The 23,385-nt window shown below is 50.0% G+C and overlaps 1 protein-coding gene across 4 annotated transcripts in view; it reads left to right on the top strand.

Annotated features, from left to right (window-relative positions):
- LOC138580491 (serine/threonine-protein phosphatase 4 regulatory subunit 1-like) overlaps nt 1-23,385 on the top strand; it is a 918,772-nt gene that overhangs the window by 608,429 nt on the left and 286,958 nt on the right. For all 4 annotated transcript variants that reach the window (XM_069651072.1, XM_069651073.1, XM_069651070.1 and 1 more), the window contains one exon: nt 7,772-7,980. In XM_069651072.1, the coding sequence (XP_069507173.1) occupies nt 7,772-7,980 (209 nt within the window). The remainder of the gene's footprint in view (nt 1-7,771; nt 7,981-23,385) is intronic.

Genomic DNA, 23,385 nt, shown 5'->3' on the forward strand with positions numbered 1-23,385 from the left:
CGAGGTACGTGCCGGAGCATGGGCAAGCCGATGACAGCTAGAAGGCACGTGAGTAGTGATGGCGAACCGTGCTCCTAATGATGTCCTTCTTGTTTTAGCAGGTGCGGACAAACAGCGCCTGACGAAGATCGAGGCGTACGTGGCACAGGTAAGCAGAATAATCACGGAGGTTCACTAACCAATGTCCTTTGTTTCCGCAGGATTGCCGGAGTATGAAGAGTGCGGCACGCGGCCTCGGGATGCTCCGATGGACGAGGTAAGTGCTGCGCTGGTTTTGTATTGTCCTAACCTGGTGTCCTTGTTCTCTTTCAGACGCTGCTGAAGACTGAAGACTGATCTGCCGGGAGGTAAGACTGAAGATTTCTTGTTCACAGATGCAGAAGCTGAAGATTCTCTGGAGCTGACACGGTGAGCGTCCTGCTGCTAGTGCAGAATAACGCGAAGCACGTTGCACTGATCGGGTGTGGTTTAAATAGGCCACTGGAGTGCTTAGGTGTCTCCTTCCACAGCCTCGCCCAGACAAGAAAGAAGTTCCAGCTTCCAGCACAGTTTCAGTATCCAGTCCCAGGGAGTGGTGCTGGCCACACCCAGAAGGTAAAGTAGTTCCAGCCAGGAATGGATGAGGATATCATCCTGCAGGTAAGTGAGCAGCATGGTCTGCAGCAGGTAGGTCCACCCAAGCACCATTCCTCTCAATATGAGCCCGGCGCTTCCTGTGCCGGGACTGGGTTCCCTTATGAGCCTGGCGCCACTGGCGCCAGGACAAGGTCCAAAAGGCCCCTGTGGGGACCGGCTGGTGCCTGGAATGGAAGTTGTGACCCTGCTTCCAAGGATGTTGGGCTGGGTCTGACTCCTTGGAGGCAGCGGTCATGACACCCTCCCCCCAAGGAGAAGGCGGTGAGCGCACCTAAGGTGGTGAAAGCCTTGATCCATCCGGCCAAGGCCTCTATCGAGACAGTCGCGGCGGCCCTGGCTCAGCCTGTGGAGGCTACACCAGTGGTGGCGACCCCGGGGCCCAGAATCTCCCTGCCACCGCGGAGGGAGTCCTCTTTCATGCCCATCGACAGGACCCCCGTGAAACCTCCGACGGAGAAGAAAAAGGGGGTGCAGGAGGTCGTCGTGGACTCGGCCTCAACCTCTGAGGAGGAGCTGATCGAAGTCTTAGGCCACGGCTCTGGCGTGGAAGAAGGCCATCCTGTCGGGAGGGACCCTGACGTGGAAGACGACGAGGGCGTCGAGGATGCCGACGGGGCTCCTGATCGCCCGTCGGATCTCCCTCAACCAGTGCCGCAAGACAACTCGGCGGCCATTTTGTTGGCTATACAGTCCTTGTGCACGGAGATGAGGACGAGACTGCCGTTACCACCAACGGAGGAACCGCTCCCGACGGGGGGACCCGGAGCCAGGCCCTTCTGGGAGCCCTCCCCCTAAGAGAAGAAGGATTCGTCCTCCACCTCCTTTTCAGCCATCGCGCCCTGTTCAGCCCTCCTCCCCGTCCACGACTCGTGGGGATGATACGGGGACTGACACGGCCGCGACGGGTACAGACGACGAGGATCTCCCGTTGTCACCTCCCACCCGGGCTTCCCCGCCCGACGAGATCGGATCGTTTCACTTCATGATCGCCAGGGCATCCGAGCTTTTCCAGCTCTGCCGGGAAGAGAAGAAGGAAGGTTTCCTTTATCAACGGCGCGAGACCAAGAGGAAGACGGTCCTCGCTGTACCTCTACTAGACGATATTTGGAATGAGCGCCTCGCCCTCCTCAAGAACCCATCCACGACGCCAGCTAGAAGGGATCGGTACGAGAAGTAGTACCGGGTCCCGGACGCGGCCCCCTTGTGCCTTCGGGCACAGCCGACCCCGGACTTGGTCGTCTCCGTGGCGGCCAGGAAGAAAGCAGGGGGGGGCGCGGCCTCTACGTCAACCTCCCCGCCGGACGGCGAGGGAAAGAAATTAGACACGATGGGACGCAGAGTCATCTCGTCGGCAGCGACGACGATTAAGGCGGCCAACGCCTTGGCTATCGTAGCCCGCTACGACAGGAAGTTGTGGTACAAACTGGCCCCCCTGCTGGACTTCCTACCAGACGACAAGAGGGCGGAAGCCCTAGAGATCTTGCAGGAAGGAGAGGTGGCGTCGGACCACGCCATTACGATTGCGACGGACATCGCTGACACTGGATTTCGCCAATTGGGCAACGGCGTGTGCCTTAGGCGGCGTGGATGGCTCAAGGCTACTGACTTCCGTCAGGACGTGCAGACCAGAGTCTTGGACATGCCGTTCGACGGAAACAACCTGTTTGGGAAAACAGTGGACGATTCCCTTCAAGCCATCAAGGCGGACACGGAGACAGCCCGGGCTCTTGGGGTTCTCCAGCAACGGCGGCCGCCCTTTCGGAGCGGCGGAGGCAAACAGGGTGCCTCCAATGGTTCCAGCGGCGGATTTTCCACCTACTGTCAAGCGGCCCGTTCGTCGTCACAGGAAGCTTACAGGGGACGAGGCAAGTCAGGCGGACCCCGCCGTCGTCGCCAAGGAGGACAAGGCGGCAAAGCCTCGTCGAAGCAGGACTGAACCGGCCGTGGGGTCGGGCCCCCACCGAAGCACCCCGGTGGGAGGCCGGCTGGCGAGCTTCGTCAGCGTGTGGGAGTCCATCTCCACCGACCGTTGGGTGCTGGACGCCCTAGCTCAGGGTCACGCGCTCGAGTTTCTAAAGAGGTGCCTGCGCGTCCCCCCTGTGGCGAGGAAAGAACATCACGTCCCTCAACTTCTCTTGGAGGTAAAGGCGATGCTCAAGAAGGGCGCCATCGAGCTCGTCCCAAAGAGGCTTCGGGGCTCCGGAGTTTACTCAAGATACTTCCTCGTGAAGAAGACGACGGGAGGATGGCATCCCATCCTGGACCTACGACGACTGAACAAATTCATCAAGGCACCGAAGTTCCGGATGGTCACCCTCCAACACGTCCTGGGTCAACTGGAGGAGGGCGATTTCCTGTCGTCGTTGGATTTGGAGGATGCCTACTTCCATATTCCCATCCTAAAGGGACACCGAAAGTTTCTCAGGTTCGTGGTCCAAGGGCGTCACTACCAGTTCAGAGCCCTTCCCTTCGGATTGAGGTTGGCACCCAGGGTGTTCACCAAGTGCCTCGCACTGGAGGCGGCGCAGCTGCGCCGAGAGGGGATCCACGTCTACCCCTACTTGGACGACTGGCTCATCCGAGCAAAGATGAAGGAGCTCGCCGTGGAGCACACGGCAAGGACCGTCCAACTGCTCACGGACCTGGGATTCTCCATAAACTACGCCAAGTCCCACCTGGTGCCCGCGCAAGACGCACTGTTTCTGGGAGCGAAGCTCGACACAGTGTCGCTTCTGGCCTCTCCGTCGGAGGAAAGGACGAGGGCCATCTTGGGCAAGGTGCAGCGGATGCTGGTTGTGGACGTGGCCAGGGTGAGGTCCATCAAGTCCCTCCTCGGAATGATGTCTTCTTGCATTTATCTCATCCGCCTGTGCAGGCTCCGGATGCGCCCGTTGCAGGAGTTCCTGGATGCGCGCTGGATCCAGACGACGGGCAGCTTCGAAGAGAGGATCACACTCGACGAGAGTTTCCGACGAGCGATCCGGTGGAGGGGCACCCGCGCGCATCTGACGGCGGGCATGGACTTCCAGACCCCCGGCCACCAGGAGACAGTGACCACGGATGCCTCCCTGGAAGGGTGGGGAGCGCACACCGAAAATCTGCACGCGAGAGGCCTTTGGCTTCCGACGGAGAAGTCCCTCCATATCAACGTCCTGCAGCTCCGTGCAGTGTTTTGGGCCCTCGGGTCCTTTCTTCCATCCCTCAAGGGCAAGGTGGTGAGGATCTTCACCGACAACACCACCACCATGTTCTACATCAGGAAGCAGGGCGGTACCAGATCCCCAGCCCTGTCCAAGGAGGCGCAGGATCTGTGGCATTGGGCCGTCGCCCAAGGGATGTTTCTGGTGCCGTTTCATCTGGCAGGGATAAAAAACACCATCGCCGACTCGCTCAGCAGAGAGCTGCGCTCGTGCCACGAGTGGGAACTACGACAGGATCTAGTGGACCGCCTCTTCCGATGGTGGGGCACACCCCAGACCGATCTGTTCACGACGGCGACGAACTCCAAGTGCCGGAGGTTCGCCAGCAGGTTTCCCCAGCCGAGGAGCATGGGCGATGCTTTCTCGTTCCCCTGGGAGGGCCTGTTTCTATACGCGTTCCCTCCATTGCCATTGCTGATCCGGCTCATCAACCAGCTCAAGAGGTCACGGTGCAGGATGATCCTCGTCGCACCTGCGTGGCCGAGGCAGATATGGTTCCCGGACCTTCTGGACTTGTCAGCGTCCCCGTCAATCAAGCTGCCAGTGGACGCGGATCTTCTCTCCAGGGTAGGAGGCGCCATCCTCCATCACGACCCGAAGTCGCTGAACTTGCAGGCCTGGCTCCTGCAGCGTTAGAGTTTGGAGGATACGACATACCGGCCGACTGCAGAAAGGTTCTTGCAAAGGCCAGGGCGTCCTCCACTCTTAAATGCTATGGACACAAATGGAAGAGGTTCTCTGTCTGGTGCCACGCACAGAAGATTAACCCTCTACGGATTACGGCTCCCCAGGTACTGCCGTACCTTCTGACGCTGGCCAAGGCTGGACTGGCGCACGCGTCCATCAAGATTCATCTTGCTGCGATCTCCCGATACACCAGAACCACGGGGCGGACGACTTTGTGGTCTCATCGTCTGGTGAAAGAATTCATGAAGGGACTGTTCAGATCATTCCCGCCGGTGAAGGCTCCGGCCCCGGCGTGGGAGCTCAACGTGGTACTGACCAAGCTCATGGGACCTCCGTTCGAGCCTCGGCACTCTGCTCCGTTGACGTTCTTGTCGTGGAAAACAGCGTTTCTTGTGGCCATCACCTCCGCACGAAGAGTGGGAGAGATCCAGGCCCTTTCCTGCAAGCCCCCATACTTGACTTTTCACGACACGAGGGTAGTGCTCAGGACGCACCCCTCCTTAATGCCCAAGGTGCCGTCGGACTTCCACCTCAACGAACCCTTGGTGTTGTCTGTTTTCTTCCCGTCGCCTTCGTCACCGGCCGAAAGGACTTTGCACTCGCTGGATGTGGCTAGAGCGCTGAAAATTTGCGTGGACCGCACGAAGTGTTTTCGGAAGACGTCACAACTTTTTCTGAACTTTGGACCTGTCAATCAGGGGAAGGCTCTCTCAAAGGCCTCCATTTCCAGATGGCTCTCATGCTGTATCATGTACTGTCATCGGTTGGCAAACAGACCGCTGCCTGGCCATCCGAGAGCCCATCCCACCAGAGCGATCGCAGCTACCACGGCGTTCTTATCTGGTGTGCCCTTGCTGGACATCTGCAGGACTGCTACGTGGAAGTCGACGCACCTTCACGAAATTCTACTGCGTCGATCGGGATTCCAGGGAGGAGTCCAGGGTCGGCCAAGCAGTGCTGCGCAATCTGTTCGCCTAAGGTGAGCCTGGTGAGGAGGTAAGAATTGCTTAATGTTGAGTTTGATGTAATGCTTAATGTTGAGCCTTTGCCACCTCCTGTGGTTGTGCATGTGTGTACTGCTATGTATTCTTTATTCATGAGCATGTGAATCCATGCCAGACCCCATGCTGGAGAAGGAACAAGTTACTTACCTGTAACTGTTGTTCTCCAGCATGGGTCTGGCATGGATTCACATGCAAACCCTCCCGCCTACCCCTCTGCGGCTCTTCACTTGGTCATACTGCCACTTCACGTGCTACCAAATCTGAAGATGGCTGCCAGAGGTGGGGCTTAGGTAGAGGGCAGTCATTGGCTGTGGTCAGTATGACGCAGAGATCAGTGATTGGTTGCTACTACGAAAGACAGATCAGAAACGAAACTGATACTGATTTTTTCTTTACCGAGGATTCCCAGCCTGACGACGGGGAATATTCATGAGCATGTGAATCCATGCCAGACCCATGCTGGAGAACAACAGTTACAGGTAAGTAACTTGTTCCTTACTCACCACTCCGAAATAGGCCGAAAATGCAGAGGAGTGACCTTGGAGGTGATGGTTGTACAAGAATCGATATTCAGCCTTCCATCCCAGCTCCCCTGAGTATAAGACGCAGGCTTCCTCAAAGAGGGGCTCTTTTCTACAATGTACTTCTCTGCTGTTTCTGTTGGGACAGACAGAGGTGTCAATTGAATGAAAGAGCGGGGAGAACACACACCGCCAATACCAATGCTGCAAAGGAATACAAAGATATTAGACCGTGTTGAGGTTAAGGCAAGTAATTGGAACAGTTGAATTAAATGGGCAGCTACCTAGATAGGTATTGAAGTGGAGCTTCCCCGGGGTGGATCTACAAGGAATAACACAAAATGAGTGGAAATGGTCTAATTAAATATCGGTCCCAACTATATATATATATATATAATTGGTAACTACTAACCTGAATAAGGATATTTTGAGGAAAGGAATCCAGGAAACAGAAGACGACAGGAGAAAATAACAAACGGGGATGTTAGTATAGGGAAGTAGCCCCAGACGGCACGAGGGTCGCACTAGTGCCGGGTTGGTGCAGTTTCAGGGAAGCGTTTATATGCACTTGAAGACAAGCTCAGAAGATAGTCACTCAATGTCCCCGAATCCAACAGAAGACAAATATCCAAACAAGTCGTGGAGATGAATAGTAGCAGAGATGGGGTTTGCCAATTAAGTATGTACCTGAGCACACATGTATCCAGAGTAGGTGTAGAAAAGTTCCAGATAGTTGACAGCAAGTCTCTACTTTTGGTTCTGAGTGCAGAAGCGGCAACCTGGAATGAAGTACCGCAAGAGACAGAAGGGAGCCGGATCCAGTAACGTTCCGAGTCAAACAACCAGACGAGCACGACAGGAATAAAGGAGGAGACCAGGCAATCCAATAGTCAGGCAAAGGTCAAAACCAGGAGTTCAGATGATGAATCGTGTAGGAAGACACGAAGAGGTAACGGATGTAACCGTGTGTAGCTTGTAACGCTAATTAGCAGCAACGAGCCCCTTGGAAGACGGTGGTTTTATAGTCGTAAGAGGGGCGTGTCTTGCCGTACGTCTTCCACGTACAAGACGTGTCAGCTGACCCGGAGTCCGTCGTAGTTTGTATAGACGCCATGGCAGCCTGTATCTGGTCCATAGAGGAGCTTGTAAAGAAGTCGTATTCTGCAAGGAGGCCCGCGGGGAAGCCTGAAGTGTAACATTTACGTTCCATTTCTTGATAGTTTTGCAAGCTTGAATAGAATATTTTGTTTACTCTAGTAAAACTGGTCTAAAGCGAACATGTCCTTGACTTCCGAAAAGCACATTAGTTTCCCTTTAAATGTATTGATAGAACAAGACTAGAAACAGAAGTCATTCATGTACCAGCATGCAGAGCTGATCCCTCATAGTAATGGAATGTGTATCTGAAAGCATCTCCTTACGAAGCCCGCGCTTTATAAGTTTTACTCTATAAATCCTAGAATTGCTTTTAGGTTGCGCAATGCTCTGATTGTGGGGAATAGTCTGTTTTGACCAGCTGTACTAGTAGTATTTTGTTTGGAAGTATAAAGTTTTAAAAGGGCAGTCAAATTCTTAAATGGGCCTCTAAGATGTTCACGATGTTGTGCCATGAGTCTCCACCTATCTTATATAATGTTTGCTTGTGTTTCCGGTAAGCATTGACAAAATAAAGTCCCCTGGTGGCGCTTTGAAAATCTCACTCACAGCCTTATTTCTTTTGCAGCTCAGGTCCAGGTGCTGACTGCCGCATTGCGGGCTGCTCAGCTGGACTCTGTGAGTAACCATGAAACAAGAAGGACCAAGCCGAGCAAAGTGACTCCATCGCAAGAGGTACTCCTCAGTTTGGAAGATGAAAACAAGAACACATCATGCTTCCATGAGTCTCCTGAAAAAGCAGCTGAGCTCTCCAAGGCCAGTTCATTGCAGAGCATAGTAAGTATTCCAGTGACCAGCAGCCTATACGCGGAGTAGCAGGGCTTGATGTAGTCACTTGCTGCACATGAGTCAGTGCTGACTAATGTAGACAAGAATTGGTGTGGAAGGGGAGAAATTAAGATCTGCTCTGGGCACAAGTGTAAGCTCTCCTGTAATTAAACTCCTTTTCAGAAAAATGGCGTGATTTTAAATTCCCAATGATTATTTTGATACATGATGGAAATTACAGGTGAGCGTGATGGTCATTTACAATCTTGTCCTACCTCTGTATCAATAGTGGCAATTAGATTTCAGTGCCTCATTTTGACTAGCAGTATAACATTAAACCGCTGTGCTTCACTATTATTAGCAGCACAGCCTTAGATGTCATTGCATCGACGGGGTCGGTCGACGGCAGTAGTATTCTCCTTCTGATACAGTGCATCTAAAAACAAAGGTACCTTATCTGTAGATGCCGTAATTCCCCACACAGAGCATTCTGCTTTATTGAATCGTTCATACCCAGTATGTGTGTGCCTTGAGTCACCCATACAGCATTTGCCTGTAGCCACAACATGCAGTATTTCATTCCTGGAGGATACCCGGCCATCTCCCCCCACGCCCCAAGCACCATTTATTAGACACACAGGCTGTATATGTATTTCTAAGGCTTTGAAACTTTTTAGATGCACATGCAATGCATATGCCGCCATCTAGTGTTTGGACGTAAATAATGTGCAATACTTTGAACCAAAGTGGAAGGGCACAGGTGCGGCGTTCCTATCACTTTACGTGTACACGTCCCATTATGCCCTGTTACAAGATTGTTCTTTTTGCACCATACGTGTGATGCGGTCAATAGAGATGAATAAACATGAAAAACAGATGCCAAATTCCATCGAACACTGCCGACAACGTTCTCTGCCTTCGACTTGACAACTGGCGCTATGAATAGACTTCAATCGGGGATGAAAGCCATGCCCCATCTCAGCGTTTGGTGGTGTAAGTTGCGGGGGAGTTGGGGTCTGTTCTCCTGAGACAAGAATGCCCTTTACGCCCTTGTTACTCTTACGCCAGCGTGCAACCACTGTTTGCAATGGGACCACGTTGAAGCAACTGAACTAGTATTTAAAATTTTTAAAAATGAAGCCCAAGACGCTTAAAAGGTGAAGGGGTGGAAATGTCGGCGATTTAAACCATGGGGCAACACTGGCCCCATGTCCACCAAAGAATTGGTGTACTACAATGAGTCTGGCAACTGGGTGCCCAAACAATAATTTTGAGAGAGATCATCTTTTGCCTTCTTCACAGCCAGTGTGTGTGAACACGAGGTTGCCGCACACAAGGTAAGACCAATACCAAACATTCTGGCCATGGAAAATCTTCCACGGTTTCAGTCAGCATCTGCTCTGACGCTGAAACATGGTGCCGGAAGCTTGGTATAGACGCCCAAGGATGACGCCGAATGCTGCAAGACGCCTTTAAAATGTGGTGTCACGATGGCACAGACTTCCTCTAAACCTGCTGTTGAACACTAACGGTCACAACCAAACTACCTATAAAACAGTGTGCTAAGAAGGTCACTAGAGCTCTTCACGTGATGATTGAGGGTGCCATTTGGGAGAAAACCGCACAGAAGATCCCTCGCAAGCAAGCTGATCACCACAGCTCCCTGACCGAAACGCCTAAATCTACTCACTCGGAAGCCCACATTGCATTCCTCCCTGAGGCCAACTTCACAATGCAAGCCCATCATCGGTCTTGCAAGGGAAAGACTTTCATTAAACTGACTCCTCTGAGGGATCAGCATGATGTAAAGTGGGTTGAGATGGAAGAAGGTGAAGGAGAGGACTCTGAAGGGGGTGATGATGTTTTACCCCCAACCCTTTGAGGGAACACCCTGTGATGATACATATTTGGACACTATGTCCAAAATGAATGGCAGAGAGCCTATGTAGGAAATATGGACTGCCCTCCAAGGCTCCCTCGTAGACTTCAATTAATACCAAAGCCGGTCAGATAGCACATCGAATAGAGCGCTCGCTTTGACATCCGTGCAGAGCATGCTGATGCAGGTTCGAATCCCGGCAGGGCCAAACTCAGCCTTTCATCCTTCCGAGGTCGATAAATGAGCACCACACACCGTGGGATATGAGCAACACTCGGATACCGGAGTGTTCGTAGTGCTATATAAATGCCCAAAAACAAAACAAACCACAAGGGGAGATTACATACACCGAGATGACCTTCTTGAAGAGGAGGATCCCCAAGAGAAGGGTCGACCAGAGGATCCAGAGAAGTATCATTTTGTGTCTCCTAAAAACCGAGCCCTCATTTACTAATTCTGCTACCGAAGATCAGTGCACTTCCACGACCCCCGCCCTCCAAGGAGTGTTGGCTGCAGATAGATTTCCCAAAAAGCAGAAGACCTGGAAGAAGAAAAGCATTTAATTGAGGACACATTAGCAGAACAGTGCCCTCTTCGACACATCATCCCTTTGTTAGTACCAGTTAAACACAATTCAGAACTGATCAGCAAACACCAGCTTCTAGCCCAGCAATGCAAGATCCAGGCTACATTAAAGTTTGGGTCCGGTGTCCCTACTGAATCCCTGGTAGTTAATACAGCCAGGAAGAAGTTGGGTACACCCCAGTTGCTGCTTGACAATGTTAGCAAGAAGCTGTCATCAGCTGCAGAATAGCCACCTCTGCATCATACAGCATGTGGATAACTAATGCTGCAGGCCTTATGTTGCCCTATAGCCGAGCACAAGGGGTTAGATTCTTACCTCTTTAAAAGCCTACACCCGTTCTATTCCATAGATAGCCGGTCAATTACTGTCCCACCCAGTTATTAAAAAAACACTTAGATGTGGAGATGACAGGTTGCCTGCCAGTTGCTGCTTTTATTAAAACAATTCCTGATTGTGCTGTACAGGCATCTGGCATTAAACACAGACCACTTTACAAAGCAAACCTCTAGAAGATGATGGTGGCAACTAGTAGATGATCCGCTTTAAAGAGCCAGAAAAGAGTTTGACACTCTAGACTCTTGGTTTTATTTCTGGGCGCTCCTTCCCATAGTGAGGCACTGCACAAACATGGAGCCTTACTGGCCACATCAATTCCACTCTTATCCTTCACTCTGTCAGTGTGGCCAGTTTAGACGGAGCTCATGGGGTCAAAATCCACAGGGACTGTCTCAGAGGATCTTTCAGTTACAATCTAGGCCCCATCCTCAGATCAGAGGTCACGCATGATGAACACCCTTGAGCGTTGCTTCCTCGAAACAATACCCAATCCAGGTTCCCTACTATTAGGAACGATTTTGATATTAATGATCAATCTTCCTGACCTGGGTCAACCCCAGAACATTTTGCTTTACTGATGTATTATTTATCCTTTTACCTCAGTGAGTGGAACCTTTTTACCATACTAAGTCTTTTACTCTTTTTATGGGTGTCATTTTTTAACACTCTCATTAGTATATTTTAAAAGTTATCCTCTTTGACAACATTTTGTGGCTGTGTTGCCCTAGGGGCTCCCCTTTTAACTTTCTCTGGCTAACCTTGTGAGAACTACAGTTCCCAACTGTAGAAAGGATCTTTGGATCCATTGTACATTTTATTAGGTGAGTCCAGCAACTCTCTTCCCCCCCCCCCCCACCACCATATGGGGAGTGCTTGGGAGATACGGAGTATCCCCTTTCTCATTTTAAATTTAACATTTATGTTACAAGGACAAACTTAACTTTAATGGCTGGTTGCAGTGAACCTTTTTTATTAATTCAGTGCAGCTTTACTGCGGGCTGTTTACCAAAATGGCCCCTGTCTTGTTTTTTTCGCCATTTTAGTGTCCTTGTGTCGTCTTGTTCCTTCCCCTGACATCCAGGGCGGGAAATTCATTTGTGTGATTTTTATCTTTGGCGGCAGTCCTGTGGACTCCCCGACCAGGCCCCAGAGTGTCAGTGAAGGCAGGAAGCGAGGGATGGAGGAGTCCAAAACTCTGTAGCCCTTTGTCTTCCAGCCTGAGTGCGAGATTCCAGTTCAAACTGGAAGGCTGGCTGTCCAGAAAGGATTGCCAACCCCACAAGTTAGAATGTTGCAAGGCTGTTCGATTGGCTGGGTTCCTGCATAAAAGTCGACCACTGGAACCAAAACCAAAGAGGTAGATGAAGAAACCGCAACTGAGATATGTCCAGCAACTGGAGAGCCTGCTGTGTAACCGGAGCCTGCTTTAACCCTTCTTGCCAATCGACCCGGCGACTCCAAAAATGGCAACCCGACCCACAGCCTGATGAGACCAACTAGACTTAAGAAAACCTGCATTTTGAGCCATACCACGCCCTGCTGCGACCTTGCAGTGCTGCAATACCCTGGGACCTCAAGCCATTGTGCAGTGCGCGGTCATCCGAATTCCGAATCTCGCTGAAACTCATGGGCATCCTGCTGGATCTCCAGAGCCACGATGCCAGTCTGAAAAAAAGTCCTCTCACTAGAGTACTGGACCTTGCAAACGACAGGAATCTGACCAGCGAAAATCTGTCTTCTGTGCTCCTGAAAAGGCGCCAAATCCACAGTCGCATCCAGCCGCAAGGAAAACCTTGTGTAGCGCCTTCCCTGTGATCCTTGCTGCTAAAGTCCTTCCAGTGTCCTGTCTTCTACCTTCTGAATGAAGGAATTAAACAACCAGGATTTTGGCTGCCGATCCTGAAGAAGTTCTGTTGCCAAATCTTCTTCTGTGCTGAGGTACTGTGCTGGCTTGGGTATTTTCTTACCTTAAGTCTCTTGTGATTCCTGTGTAGCTTTGGGGTGTTTTCTGTGATTGGGAGTCCTCTCGTTCAGTGCACCCAGGCCTCTGACGGAATCCTCCTACGGTGTCTTCTGTGAAGCCCCTGGACCCTCAACTAACTCTAAAGAAAAGTACTTACTTATTTGAACACTCTTCCTTAGGAACTCTGACTTTTGCTACTTGAGAACCTATCCTGACACTGTCTGTTGGACACTGGACCATATGACCCACCCTTCTGCCACTGAAAACACTCATGCTCCAAGAATAAGGCAAAGACTTCTAAGAATTGGGCCCTTTGCCTAGAAAAGAGAATGTGTTTAAAAGGTACTTTCAAAAGAAGTTGGTTGGTAACTAACTCTGAGAGTGAGCAGTTACAAAAGGTATTACTTACCTTAGAAATGGTCTGCCATTCTAGGGCACGAGATGATTGGGCAACCGAACTGGGCCTAGAAATATCTGATGGGGCCTGGGGTGGAATGTGCCTACACACCAAGAAAGTCTCCCTCAACTTCCGCCACCGCGCCATGCAGTAAAAACTCCTCAACGGGCTCTATTACACCCCAGACCGGACCTCGAGGTTCACCTGCACCACGGCGCACCTGTGCCCTGGGTGTGGTGCAGAGGAAGCTGACCACTTGCATATGTTCTGGTCCTGCAATGAGCTATTTGGTTTTTGGGAAGGCGTTTTGAAAGTGCTTTCTGCAATAACTGAAACTGTGGTTGACTCTGATCCCCTGGCAGTTCTTTTTGGGGCCTGGAAAACGGACGATATCAGACGTCTGGCTACATTTCTAAACATAAGCTGCATGATTGCCAAAAATGTATACTGACAGAGTTGGAAAAGCCCCTCCCCCCGGTCTATCAGAAATGGTTGCACTTGCTCACCTGGTCACGAAATTGCAAGGAAGAATACCTGACTATGCTCCCCGCCCGATCTCGCCCCAAGAACATTTGGGTGGAATTCAACACTTATCTCAGCAACCAAAGCGAGGGCACTCCCGAGTCTGGATTGTCCCCCGCCCCGCCGGACTCTGACCCCACCACATGAGGCCCCATAACTGCTTCTTTCAGGTGCTGCTCTGATGTAAAGACTATGATTGCTGCATCTTACTTAACGTGCTGCTCTGATGTAACTGTTGCATACATTTGCTGCTTTGTGTACATGCCTTGTGAACCTCTGCTGTCAAAAAGAAAGTTAAAAAAAAAAGAAATGGTCTGCCATTCTAAAAAGTAGATATAAGGTTATTTTACTCACCTGTGATTTGGTTGTGCTTCTTCGCCAAAAGTAATGCTGTTGGCTTCACTTAACTATTTCTTTCAGAAAATGAGTGTGTAAGTTTCCCAACTGGGTCTTGCTTCCCTTTACTTGCTGTTAGCCTGTCTGGAAAAAGTCATTGGGTTTTAGCTACTTATAATAACTTTAAATCATTCATAAAGTGTAACACTGGGTTTTGCTTTCGCTGGTCTGTTTTATACAGACACAAAAAGAGTCTTAGGTTTACACATGCCTTTAAGCTGCGTATAGCTCCTGTAAAAAGTGTATAGGTTTTACTTACCTTACGCATAACTGTTATCCTAAAATAAGTTAGTTATTGCCTCCCTTAGTCTGAGAACTGAAAAGCAACTGTAATTGAATATTACACCAAGGTCCAACTCACCTAGAATAACTGTTATCCTGAATCAGAGTTGTAGGTTTATATTGTTCCTAGTATCTGTTTCACTAGATATGAAAAGTCTATTGTCCAGTTGATAATACTATGTGATTTCTTGTTGAGCGTCACAATACAACTGATGGGGTCTACTACCCTGGTATTTTTGAAAGTCATCTAAAAGTAACTTTTGGTATTGACTTCAATAGAACTCCTGTTTGGTGTTCCAAATAAGGTTATTTGCTTTGGTCTGTGCACCTTCAAGCATAGTGTTGTGTTTTTATAATTGTGGTTATATATAACATGATGGTACTCATTTCCCCCAAGATTTGTCTCTTCCTACTTGTATTTAAATAAACCATTTATTTTTACAATGCATAGTGTTTGTTTCTCTTTGGACCATTTGTGTTACAATTTCATTGTGCTGATTCTACAGCCCTCTCTCCCTCCTAAGATAATCATGGCTGCTCTGTCTACGCTACCATGAACTTAGGTGGTACAGCCTTATACTAAGAGTGGAGTCTTGTACTGCCTGAAGTCCTCTGTCTGCTCCTATCTTCAAAGGTCCCAGCGTTGGCTGCCCTAGGGAGGCATCTCTTGGTAAACATATGGCTGCAAGACATCTTCCAGACCTCGTCACGAACCGCAAACCCGTAAAGGAAAGGTACTACTTCAGACCTTGACCGGAGTAAGTCTCCGAGGGCACTCGGCGGCCAAACAGCTTTGAGGCCCAAAACACAAAAAGATAATCAGCCCGGTTTAACACTGGGAAAGCCCTCTGCGTAGATTTCACATACCATAATGCACTCTTCCCCTTTAATAACGGCCACCTCTCAGCCTAAAGCCCCAGTAGAGCCAAAGACAACCTCTCTCACAGATTGAAGACTAGTTGATATTCAGAAATTAGTGAGTCATTGGCATTCTTTCCAGCAGAAAGGTTTACTTGATTTCTTCTCAGAGGAAGAGGTGCATGAGCAAATTTAGCCACTTCCAACAGAGGTGGATGAGAAGACGGAGCAGGACTCCATTATTCTCACAGGGGCTCCTGCCACATCTAGTTAGGGCAGTCTCGTAAGAGAACATCTTTTAGACCACCATGTTCCATGCTACAGATGGAAGAGTATTAGAAAGACAAAGAAAGGGTGGATTGTTTTCACGCACACAACCTTGTGGAGGTGACGATCAGGAATATCTTCAGGAGGACCCAGAGGATGACTCCATCTTGGCTGAGATGGACTTTAGCGATCCAGATGAGAATACTCTGTGAATCTCCCCCCCCCCCCCCTTAGTAGAGGCAGAGTCGTCTTTGATTCTCCTACAGAAGGTCACTCACTGTTGGGGAAACCTTTTCTTCTTGCTAACTTTGCCTCCAGAGTTTCGGATTATTTTTACAGTGTTTTTATCCTGTCCTGAATTTAGGGAAGTAAAGCCTTCAGCTTCACTTCCCTTGCCATTTGATCATTGTTATGGGGAAAATGATCAGTCCTTCAAACTATCAGTACTGGGAAACTGTTTCCCTGTTTACCTCTTTTACTTTTTAACATTGCACACAGCACCTTACAGTGTAGTGCAATGGGGATACTTGTGTATCGCCCTAGCTTTTTACACATGGAATTTTTGGTTACTTTTGTATTTGCCTAAAGACAAGTTGGTGGCAACCGATACATGTGCACCATTTAAAAATGATGTGCACATTCACTTTTACCGCATATGACTACTAAACGTGGCTAGTGCCCTAAATTGGCTGTGCCACAAGATTTCTGCTTGTTCTTTGGCCATATTGTAGTTTGGCCTTCTTCCTGCCTTCACAGACCAGGAAAGTCCTTATAAAGTCATGCACTTGCCCAGGAAAGCTGCAGCTTTTGCTAGCAAGTAAGCGTTTTGTGTGTGGCCTACGAAGCATCTGGAATGTCTAGTTCCAATCCACATTCTTGGTGCCAGAAAGTCTGAATGTGGGACAAATAAGAAACCAGTATTTGTCCCTAATTGGCTTGGTATTCTTTATTTATATAGCACCTATACACAGGGAAAGTGTTTGAAAGAGCTCAAGGAGGGTGGGAACTTGGAGGGGGGGGGTGAATTAGGGCGGGAAAGGGGAGAACAGTCAGTCGCTCAGCCCTTGAAATCAGGAGACAATAATAGTCTGCACTGGCAGAGTAAGTGAGTAAAAAATATCTTTAACAGTTTGGGAGACAGCAAATAGGCCTGGCAGAGATTCTGCTGTTTTAACAGTACAATTGAGGGGTGAAAACAAGGGAGAACAGACATACGATCTTTAGGCGTGGTGCGTAATGATCAAGCAAGTACAAAGAGGGTCATAGGGAGGGTGGGAGGATCAAGTGCACCCGGTCGGTTGAGACTGGGGTAAATGCAGACAGAACCACTCTCTAGGGTTAATTTCACAAGTGCATGGAGTGTGGGGCCCTGTGGCAAGTGCGAAAGAGGACTAGCAGCAAAGCCAGGGACCAGTGAGACTGATGTACACCTGACGGCCAGTCAGCATGCTCTAAGGAAGAGGAGGGAGAGAGGGAAAAATAGAGACTTGGGTTAGCATGGTAGAGGAAGAGGCGAAGAGGAAAGTCTTGAGGAGTTTCTGGAATTTAAAGAGATCCAACTCAAGGCGGAGTGCGGCAGGGAGGCTATTCCAGAGGGGGGCACATGCTGAGGATAAGGATCTCCCTCCAAATCTTTGCTTGGAGAACAAGCTCACTCACAGAAGGTTGGAGGTAGGTGAGTAGAAGGCTCGTGAGGGACAGTATTTAGGTAGGCAACGTTGCAGGTAGGTCGGTCACAAGCCCCAGAAAGGCTTGTGAACAATGCAAAGGGTCTTGAATTTGATCCTTGCAGCCATGGGGAGCCAGTGGAGTGCTTTCTGCGCCGGAGAGATGCGGTCCCTGGGCTTGAAGCCAAGGATAAGTCTTGCGGTTCTGTTCCGGATGAGTTGCAGAGGGCGCAGGGCAGAAGAAGAGAGGTTGAGGAAGAGGCTGTTGCAATAGTCAAGCCTGTTGCAATAGTCAAGCCTGAAGAGAACCAGGGCTTTGGAGACAGTGAGCCTCTGGGGGAAAGTGAGAAAAGGTAGAGTACCTCTGAGGAGGTGTAGCTGATAGTTAAACTTTTTAGAGATGTCTGAAATGTGAGAGGAGAAGGAGAGAGTTGAGTCAAAGATGACCCCAGGTTTCTTGCTACGCAGGTGGGTGCAGGCGCAGGGCCAAGGGGGGCCGGCCAGAGCGAGAGTGGGGAAAGAGGGAGCAGGGGTCCCGATGCGAATTATCAGTCTTAGTGGCATTGAGGCAGAGGTTGTTTGCAGCACACCATGACTGAATAGCAGACAGGCAGTCAGATATGAGCGAAGAGTTGGCTGAGGGTAGCCTGAAAGATAGTTGTGTGTCATCTGTGTGGCACTGGAAGTTAGAGGTGAAAGTGGCAATCACACGTGCCAGGCCAGCCATATAGATGTTGAAGAACCAGGGGAAGCAGGTTAGATCCCTGGGGAACGCCACAGGTTGACGGAGTGATAGTTGAGTGAAAGGCTCAGAGTTCCACCTGGGATGGGCAGTCAGAGAGGAAGGAGGTTAACCACGCCATAGCCTGACCTGTGATTCCCAGGGTGTCCTGGATACGTGCGATCAGGATGCTGTGGTTAACTGTGTCGAAGGCAGTGGAGAGGTTGAGGAGAATGCGGATAAGAGGGGGTGTTAGTGTCAAGATTTGGGGGCAGGCCTTCACAGGTGTTCAGAACAGCAGTTTCTGAGCCTCTGGATGCTCTAAAGCTAGATTGATTGTCGTGGAAGCAACCAATAGGTTCAGTGTGGAGGGTCAGTTGAGAGATAGCCAGTTTCTCCAGGAGCTTGTCCACGAAAGGAGTGATGGCGGTAGGGCAGTAGTTTGCTGCAATGGTGTCGCCGGCAGAGGGTTTTTTGCGCTTAGCATGTAGAAGGGAGTGCTTCAGGGCAGTTGGGAAAGCTCCAGTGGACAAGGAGAGATTGCAGAGATCAGCCAAGGCTAGGGCGAGGGAGTCAATATTGTTTTTAATGGTTTTGGAGGGGCAGGGGTCCACTTGTTTGGATGAAGCCTTCATAGATCGGACTTGTCTGGTGACCTCATCCGGTGTGACGGGCGAACAAGAAGAGAGGGTAAGAGGAGGAGTGGCAAAGGGTGGCTCAGATGTTGGTATATGTTGTGGAAGAGAGGGTGGAAAGGATGTCTTGGGTTTTTGTGGCGAAATGTGCAGCCAGGGCCGAGCAAAGGTCCTGGGTAGGTGTGACAGAAGAAGAGGTTGCTGCAGGATTGGCCAGTTCCTTGCAGACTTTGAAAAGTTTGGCCGTGTTGTTTGATGCCGCGGAGATGCAGGCTTGAATAAATACTCTTTTCTTAGTGCGGATGCAGAGTCGATAATTCATTTGTAGGAGGCGGCAGGCCAGTTTGTTAGATGGTTCTCCCGATGCATTCCATTTCCGTTCAGCTGCCCTACACTTGTGTTTAAGGGCAGCCAGGTCGGAGTCGTACCAAGAGTGCACTTTTTGGAAGGCTTCAGTCAGACCCTCCAGACAGGGGCAAGAATGTCATATGTGTTGGAGATAGAGAGATTGAAGTTAGCGAGAGCTCTGTTGGGGTGGGAGTCAGCCGAAGGGGTGGGTGGAGGAGAGTAGAAGGCGGCAAAGACAGCCAGTGTCACTTTTTTCAAGGGTCTGGTGACTTTGAAACCAAGTGGCTGTGCCGGATGCATTGCTGCAAGTGGAGAGGAGAGCTTCAGGTGTGTTGAGAGAAGAGTGTGGTCAGTCCAAGAGAGGTAGTGAGAGGGATAGCGACGGGGATGTCAGTAGAGATGAGAGCACCCAGGGTGTGGCCCGCTGTGTGTGTTGGGCCAGAGGGATGAATAGAAAGGGTGAGAAAGCCGCAAAGGTTGCGGAAAGGACCTGAGGAGTCCGATGAATGTTAAGATCACCCATCAGGAGGAGTTGAGAGGAGGAGGAGGAGGCGGCAGGTATGGAGGAAGCCAGGTCAGCCCATTCAGAGAGGCTGAGAGTGGACTGGCCTGGTGGCCGATAGACGGTGACATAATGAGAGAAGATTTAGGGGATAGTGAGAGTATGCAAACGAGAGCTATCCTTGAAACCAGGTCTCTGTGATGGCGAGCACATCAAGATCCATGAGTTTGAGGAGGTTGCAGATATCAGGCGAGTGTTTGACGGCAGAGCGGGTGTTGAGAGTGGCAATGTGGAGAAGCTTGCCATCTTTGAAGGTCTTACTCGGGGAGGTGGGTGGGGGGGACAGAGCGCAGGGGATTGTGGTTCCCCCCAGAGGATGGCAAGAGGGCCAGGGGGATAGTGGAGTATGGCATAGGAGCAGAGGCAGACAAGGGAGCTGGGACAGTGAGGAAAGGCAAGGGAGGCTGTGCAGTGAAGGAAGGCACAAAAGGCAAGGGAGCCTGGCCGGAGGGAGAGATGTGTGAGAGGCGGAGGAGCCTGACGAAAAGACGAAGGTTGGGTTGAGGACCCTGAACCATGCTGGGTCCATTGAGATAAACATTAGTGATGACTCTAGAAATTGCGAAGAGGTGAAAGAGAACCTCCCAGGGAGTGGCACCATTAATGGGTGAAGAGGCGATAGGAGAGAGAAAGCCGACCATGTAGTGAGTCCATAGATCAGGTGCATTAACGAAGAAGAGGATGTCAGTGATGGTCTCTCTGGTGGAAGCCATGACATAGGTGTCTGCAATAGGAAGGCCTGGGTTGGAGGCCAGTATGTCCTTAAGTTTCTTCCGGTCAGATTTAGTGATAGGAGAAGGATAGGAAATAGTGAAGCAGTTGGAGAGAATAGGAGAGATAGCGACCTGGTTGCCGGAAGTGGGGGGGGGGACACTTGCCAGGCTGAAGCACTGATGCACTTGGGTGGGAGGGTGGGGGGGAGAGAGAGGGTGTGCTGCAGCTAGTGAAGAACGCAGCAGCCACACAGCAAAACTAAATTCTATTTTTAAGCAGGACAAGGGAAATACATGCAGCAACTGTGAGCTAGATACGAAATCAGCAGGGCAAGGTGAAACACATTCAATAACTGGGCACAGCTAAAATTGTTTTCCTAGCAAGGCAAGGTGAAATATATGCAGCACTGTGCACAACTAAAATCGTTTTCTAGCAGGGCAAGGTGAAATACATGCACATGCACAACTAAAATTGGACAACTACTGGCGATTTGAATGTTGCAAGGTGCTTACCATTGGTGGGCTTGGGCTTGCTTAAACTCGGATTTTGGATAAGAGGACGACCTCTGCAGCCATTTCTTCAGTTCAGTTCTCCCACTTCCAGCTTCACCTCCTCAGAGGCATTCTTCCTTTTCTCAGCTTCCCCCCAGAAGCTGAAGGTCTCCAGAGCTCTGGGCCTCTCCAGACTGGATTACTGACCCCGCCTCTTTCTCAATCTCCCTCTTTCTTCCCTTCGTCCCCTCCAGCTAATCCAGAATAGGGCTGCAAGATTTATCTTTGGCCTCAAGCCCAGGCACCATATCTCTCCAGCCCTACAATCTCTCCACTGACTCTCGGTGGCTGCAAGGATCAAATTCAAGACCCTCTGCATCACCCACAAGGCCTTCTGGGGCCTGGGACTGCGCTATCTCCACCTTTTCCTCCCAAATACTCCCCTGCTAGAGCCCTACACTCCTATTTCCAGCTTTCTGACAGTTAAATGCTTCTCCAAGCAGAGAGTAGGGGGCAGGTCTCGCTGTTCGGTTGGTGCCTCCATTTGGAACAGCCTCCCTGCCCCTCTGACTTGAGCCGGACCTCCTCAAGTTTCAGAAACTGCTCAATGCTCTGCTCTTCTCTACCTCCTTCCCTCTTTGCCTTCCCTCATGAACCTCACAGGATCCCTGGCTCTTCCTGCCAGTCGGTACCAGCACACCATCCCCCCCTCACCACACTGCACTGCCGTATGGGCCCCAGCTTGGTGACTTCACATACCACCCTTGAGAGTCAGTCTCCTGTACTAGCACTTAGCTTGAGGTTCTCCTCCTTGGCGCCCCTTGCACTTCCCTTCTGGGCACTCTTCCAGCACTTGTCCCCAATGCACTTGCATGGCCGAATCCCACAAAGCCTAGTAGGACCACAACTGTATATTACTGTTTTTGCCACTGTTATTATTTACCACGTTCCCTTCCCATTTAGCCTTGTGGCACTTTGAAACGCAATTCTGTTATATAAAGTGCCTTACAAATGCTCAATAAAATAAAATAGAAATTAATCATCTTTGGTGCCAAGTATCCCTCAAAGAAGAGCAGCCTGCTGAGGACTACTCCTGAAGTGGCCCACCAGACCCTGGGCGGTGCTTCAGTCGTTGTACTAGTGGGACCAGCTCGATGCCTTCTTGTGGATCCAGCCCTTCAGAGCCTTGGGATGTGTCCCTGGACTGCACAGTGGGCTGACCAGCACCCTCGCCAGTTCCGTTGCCATTCTGCTTTCGAATCCGGAACATCGGTGATCGTCAGCGTTTGCCACACGTATCACTCTACCCGAATTTCAGCTTTTCCCATTCACAGGAACCTGTCTTGGAGTAGCTGCTGTGACTGTGACTGGAAGGATGCCTGTCGGCGCATGTGTGTGGACACCGTCACTGGGACTCTCCTTCCTAAACCCGTCATTGTCCTGAAGAGCTCTGCATAGGTGGATTCTGCATTTCTTCTCCGAAAAGGGTTGCATCTTGCTTTCCCATTCGACTGGAAGAATCCTCCAACCTGCAACTCCTGGGCACCTCACAGGGAACAAACAACGGACGATCGAGCCCCCAACCTCCCAGATGGTCCACATTGTCACCTGGAAAATCTGAGTCTGGGGCAAAGTAAATGCAGTGTGCCTGTCCCCGCTCCCTCCACCCCCCATCCTCCAAAGATAGGATAACATTGGCCCCTTTGTCTCCTCATTCCATTCCACTCACCTTTGTCATCCAACCTGTGTCGAGTATCTTTCCCCTGAGATAGCGTTGGGTCTGCAAGAAAGGAAAAAACGTACTTGCCTCTGGTAAAATGGTTGTAAAACGTTAAAACAATCATCAACGCAAGCCTATTGAATCCTTCATACAGAGACCTCTTTCTGTGGAGAAATATTGTGGCTCTGGTGACTTTTGGGCACAATGCCCCAATCATTTTAGGGTTTGGACCGAAGTTACTATGTTTTGTGTTCTGGTACCCGTCAGTTAAGGCATCTGAAATACTTACCTGTTTTGCTGACTAAGTTATTTGATGTGTATTTGAACCTATGGTGACTGTGTATATTTGAATCAGAGTGTTGCCAGCTCGTGTCCCTTTAGTGAGTCCCTTTGCAGGGTCTCCATTGTTGTGTTGAATTGTCAAGTATCTTATCCAAGAGACTGCAAGTATCCCAAGGAACATTTGATGTTCTGCTACTTCTTAAGACTTTTAAGCCGCTCCAAACTAACTTGCTTGTATAGTTAGGAATTGGACTTTTAAAGCACTTGTTTGTCTGCAGTGTCTCTAGAATGTTAAGCTCTGCTTTTGTGTGATTAACCAAAAATGTTCCTTCCTATAAGACTTTGTGGTTTTGCTTACTAAATACAATTACTCTATCTTTGTCTTTACGCAAGTGTGTGACAGTACTTCATAAGTGTCAAACTCTGTAACAATTGTAACTGCAATTGTAGCAATGTCCTTTAAAAAGTGTGTTTGATTCCTAAATGTGTTGGTGAGTTGGGAACCTGTATACCAAAGGGATCGTTTTATGAAGTCTTAGCTCAAGTGGACTTTAGGAAAACTCCCCAAACAGGCAGCCGGAGGCGTTTGTTTAAATAGATTTCCCCTGTGTATTTCGTGCTCTGGTGGCAGGCAAGCACCGGAACGTATGTGTGTTAGGCAGAAACCTGTGCAGTTCCCTTAGGGACCACTGCAAAAGGCTTAGGACTACAGGTGTTGGCAGTAAACCCAATTGGTAGCAGTTTGTACCACCGAGATTTACCTGGTAGCTGTGGCTGAGCAGCCAGAC

The sequence above is a fragment of the Ambystoma mexicanum genome, chromosome 3p, assembly GCF_040938575.1.
Source record: "Ambystoma mexicanum isolate Mex_15411 chromosome 3p, UKY_AmexF1_1, whole genome shotgun sequence".
In the NCBI taxonomy this organism is placed as follows: Eukaryota; Metazoa; Chordata; class Amphibia; order Caudata; family Ambystomatidae; genus Ambystoma; species Ambystoma mexicanum.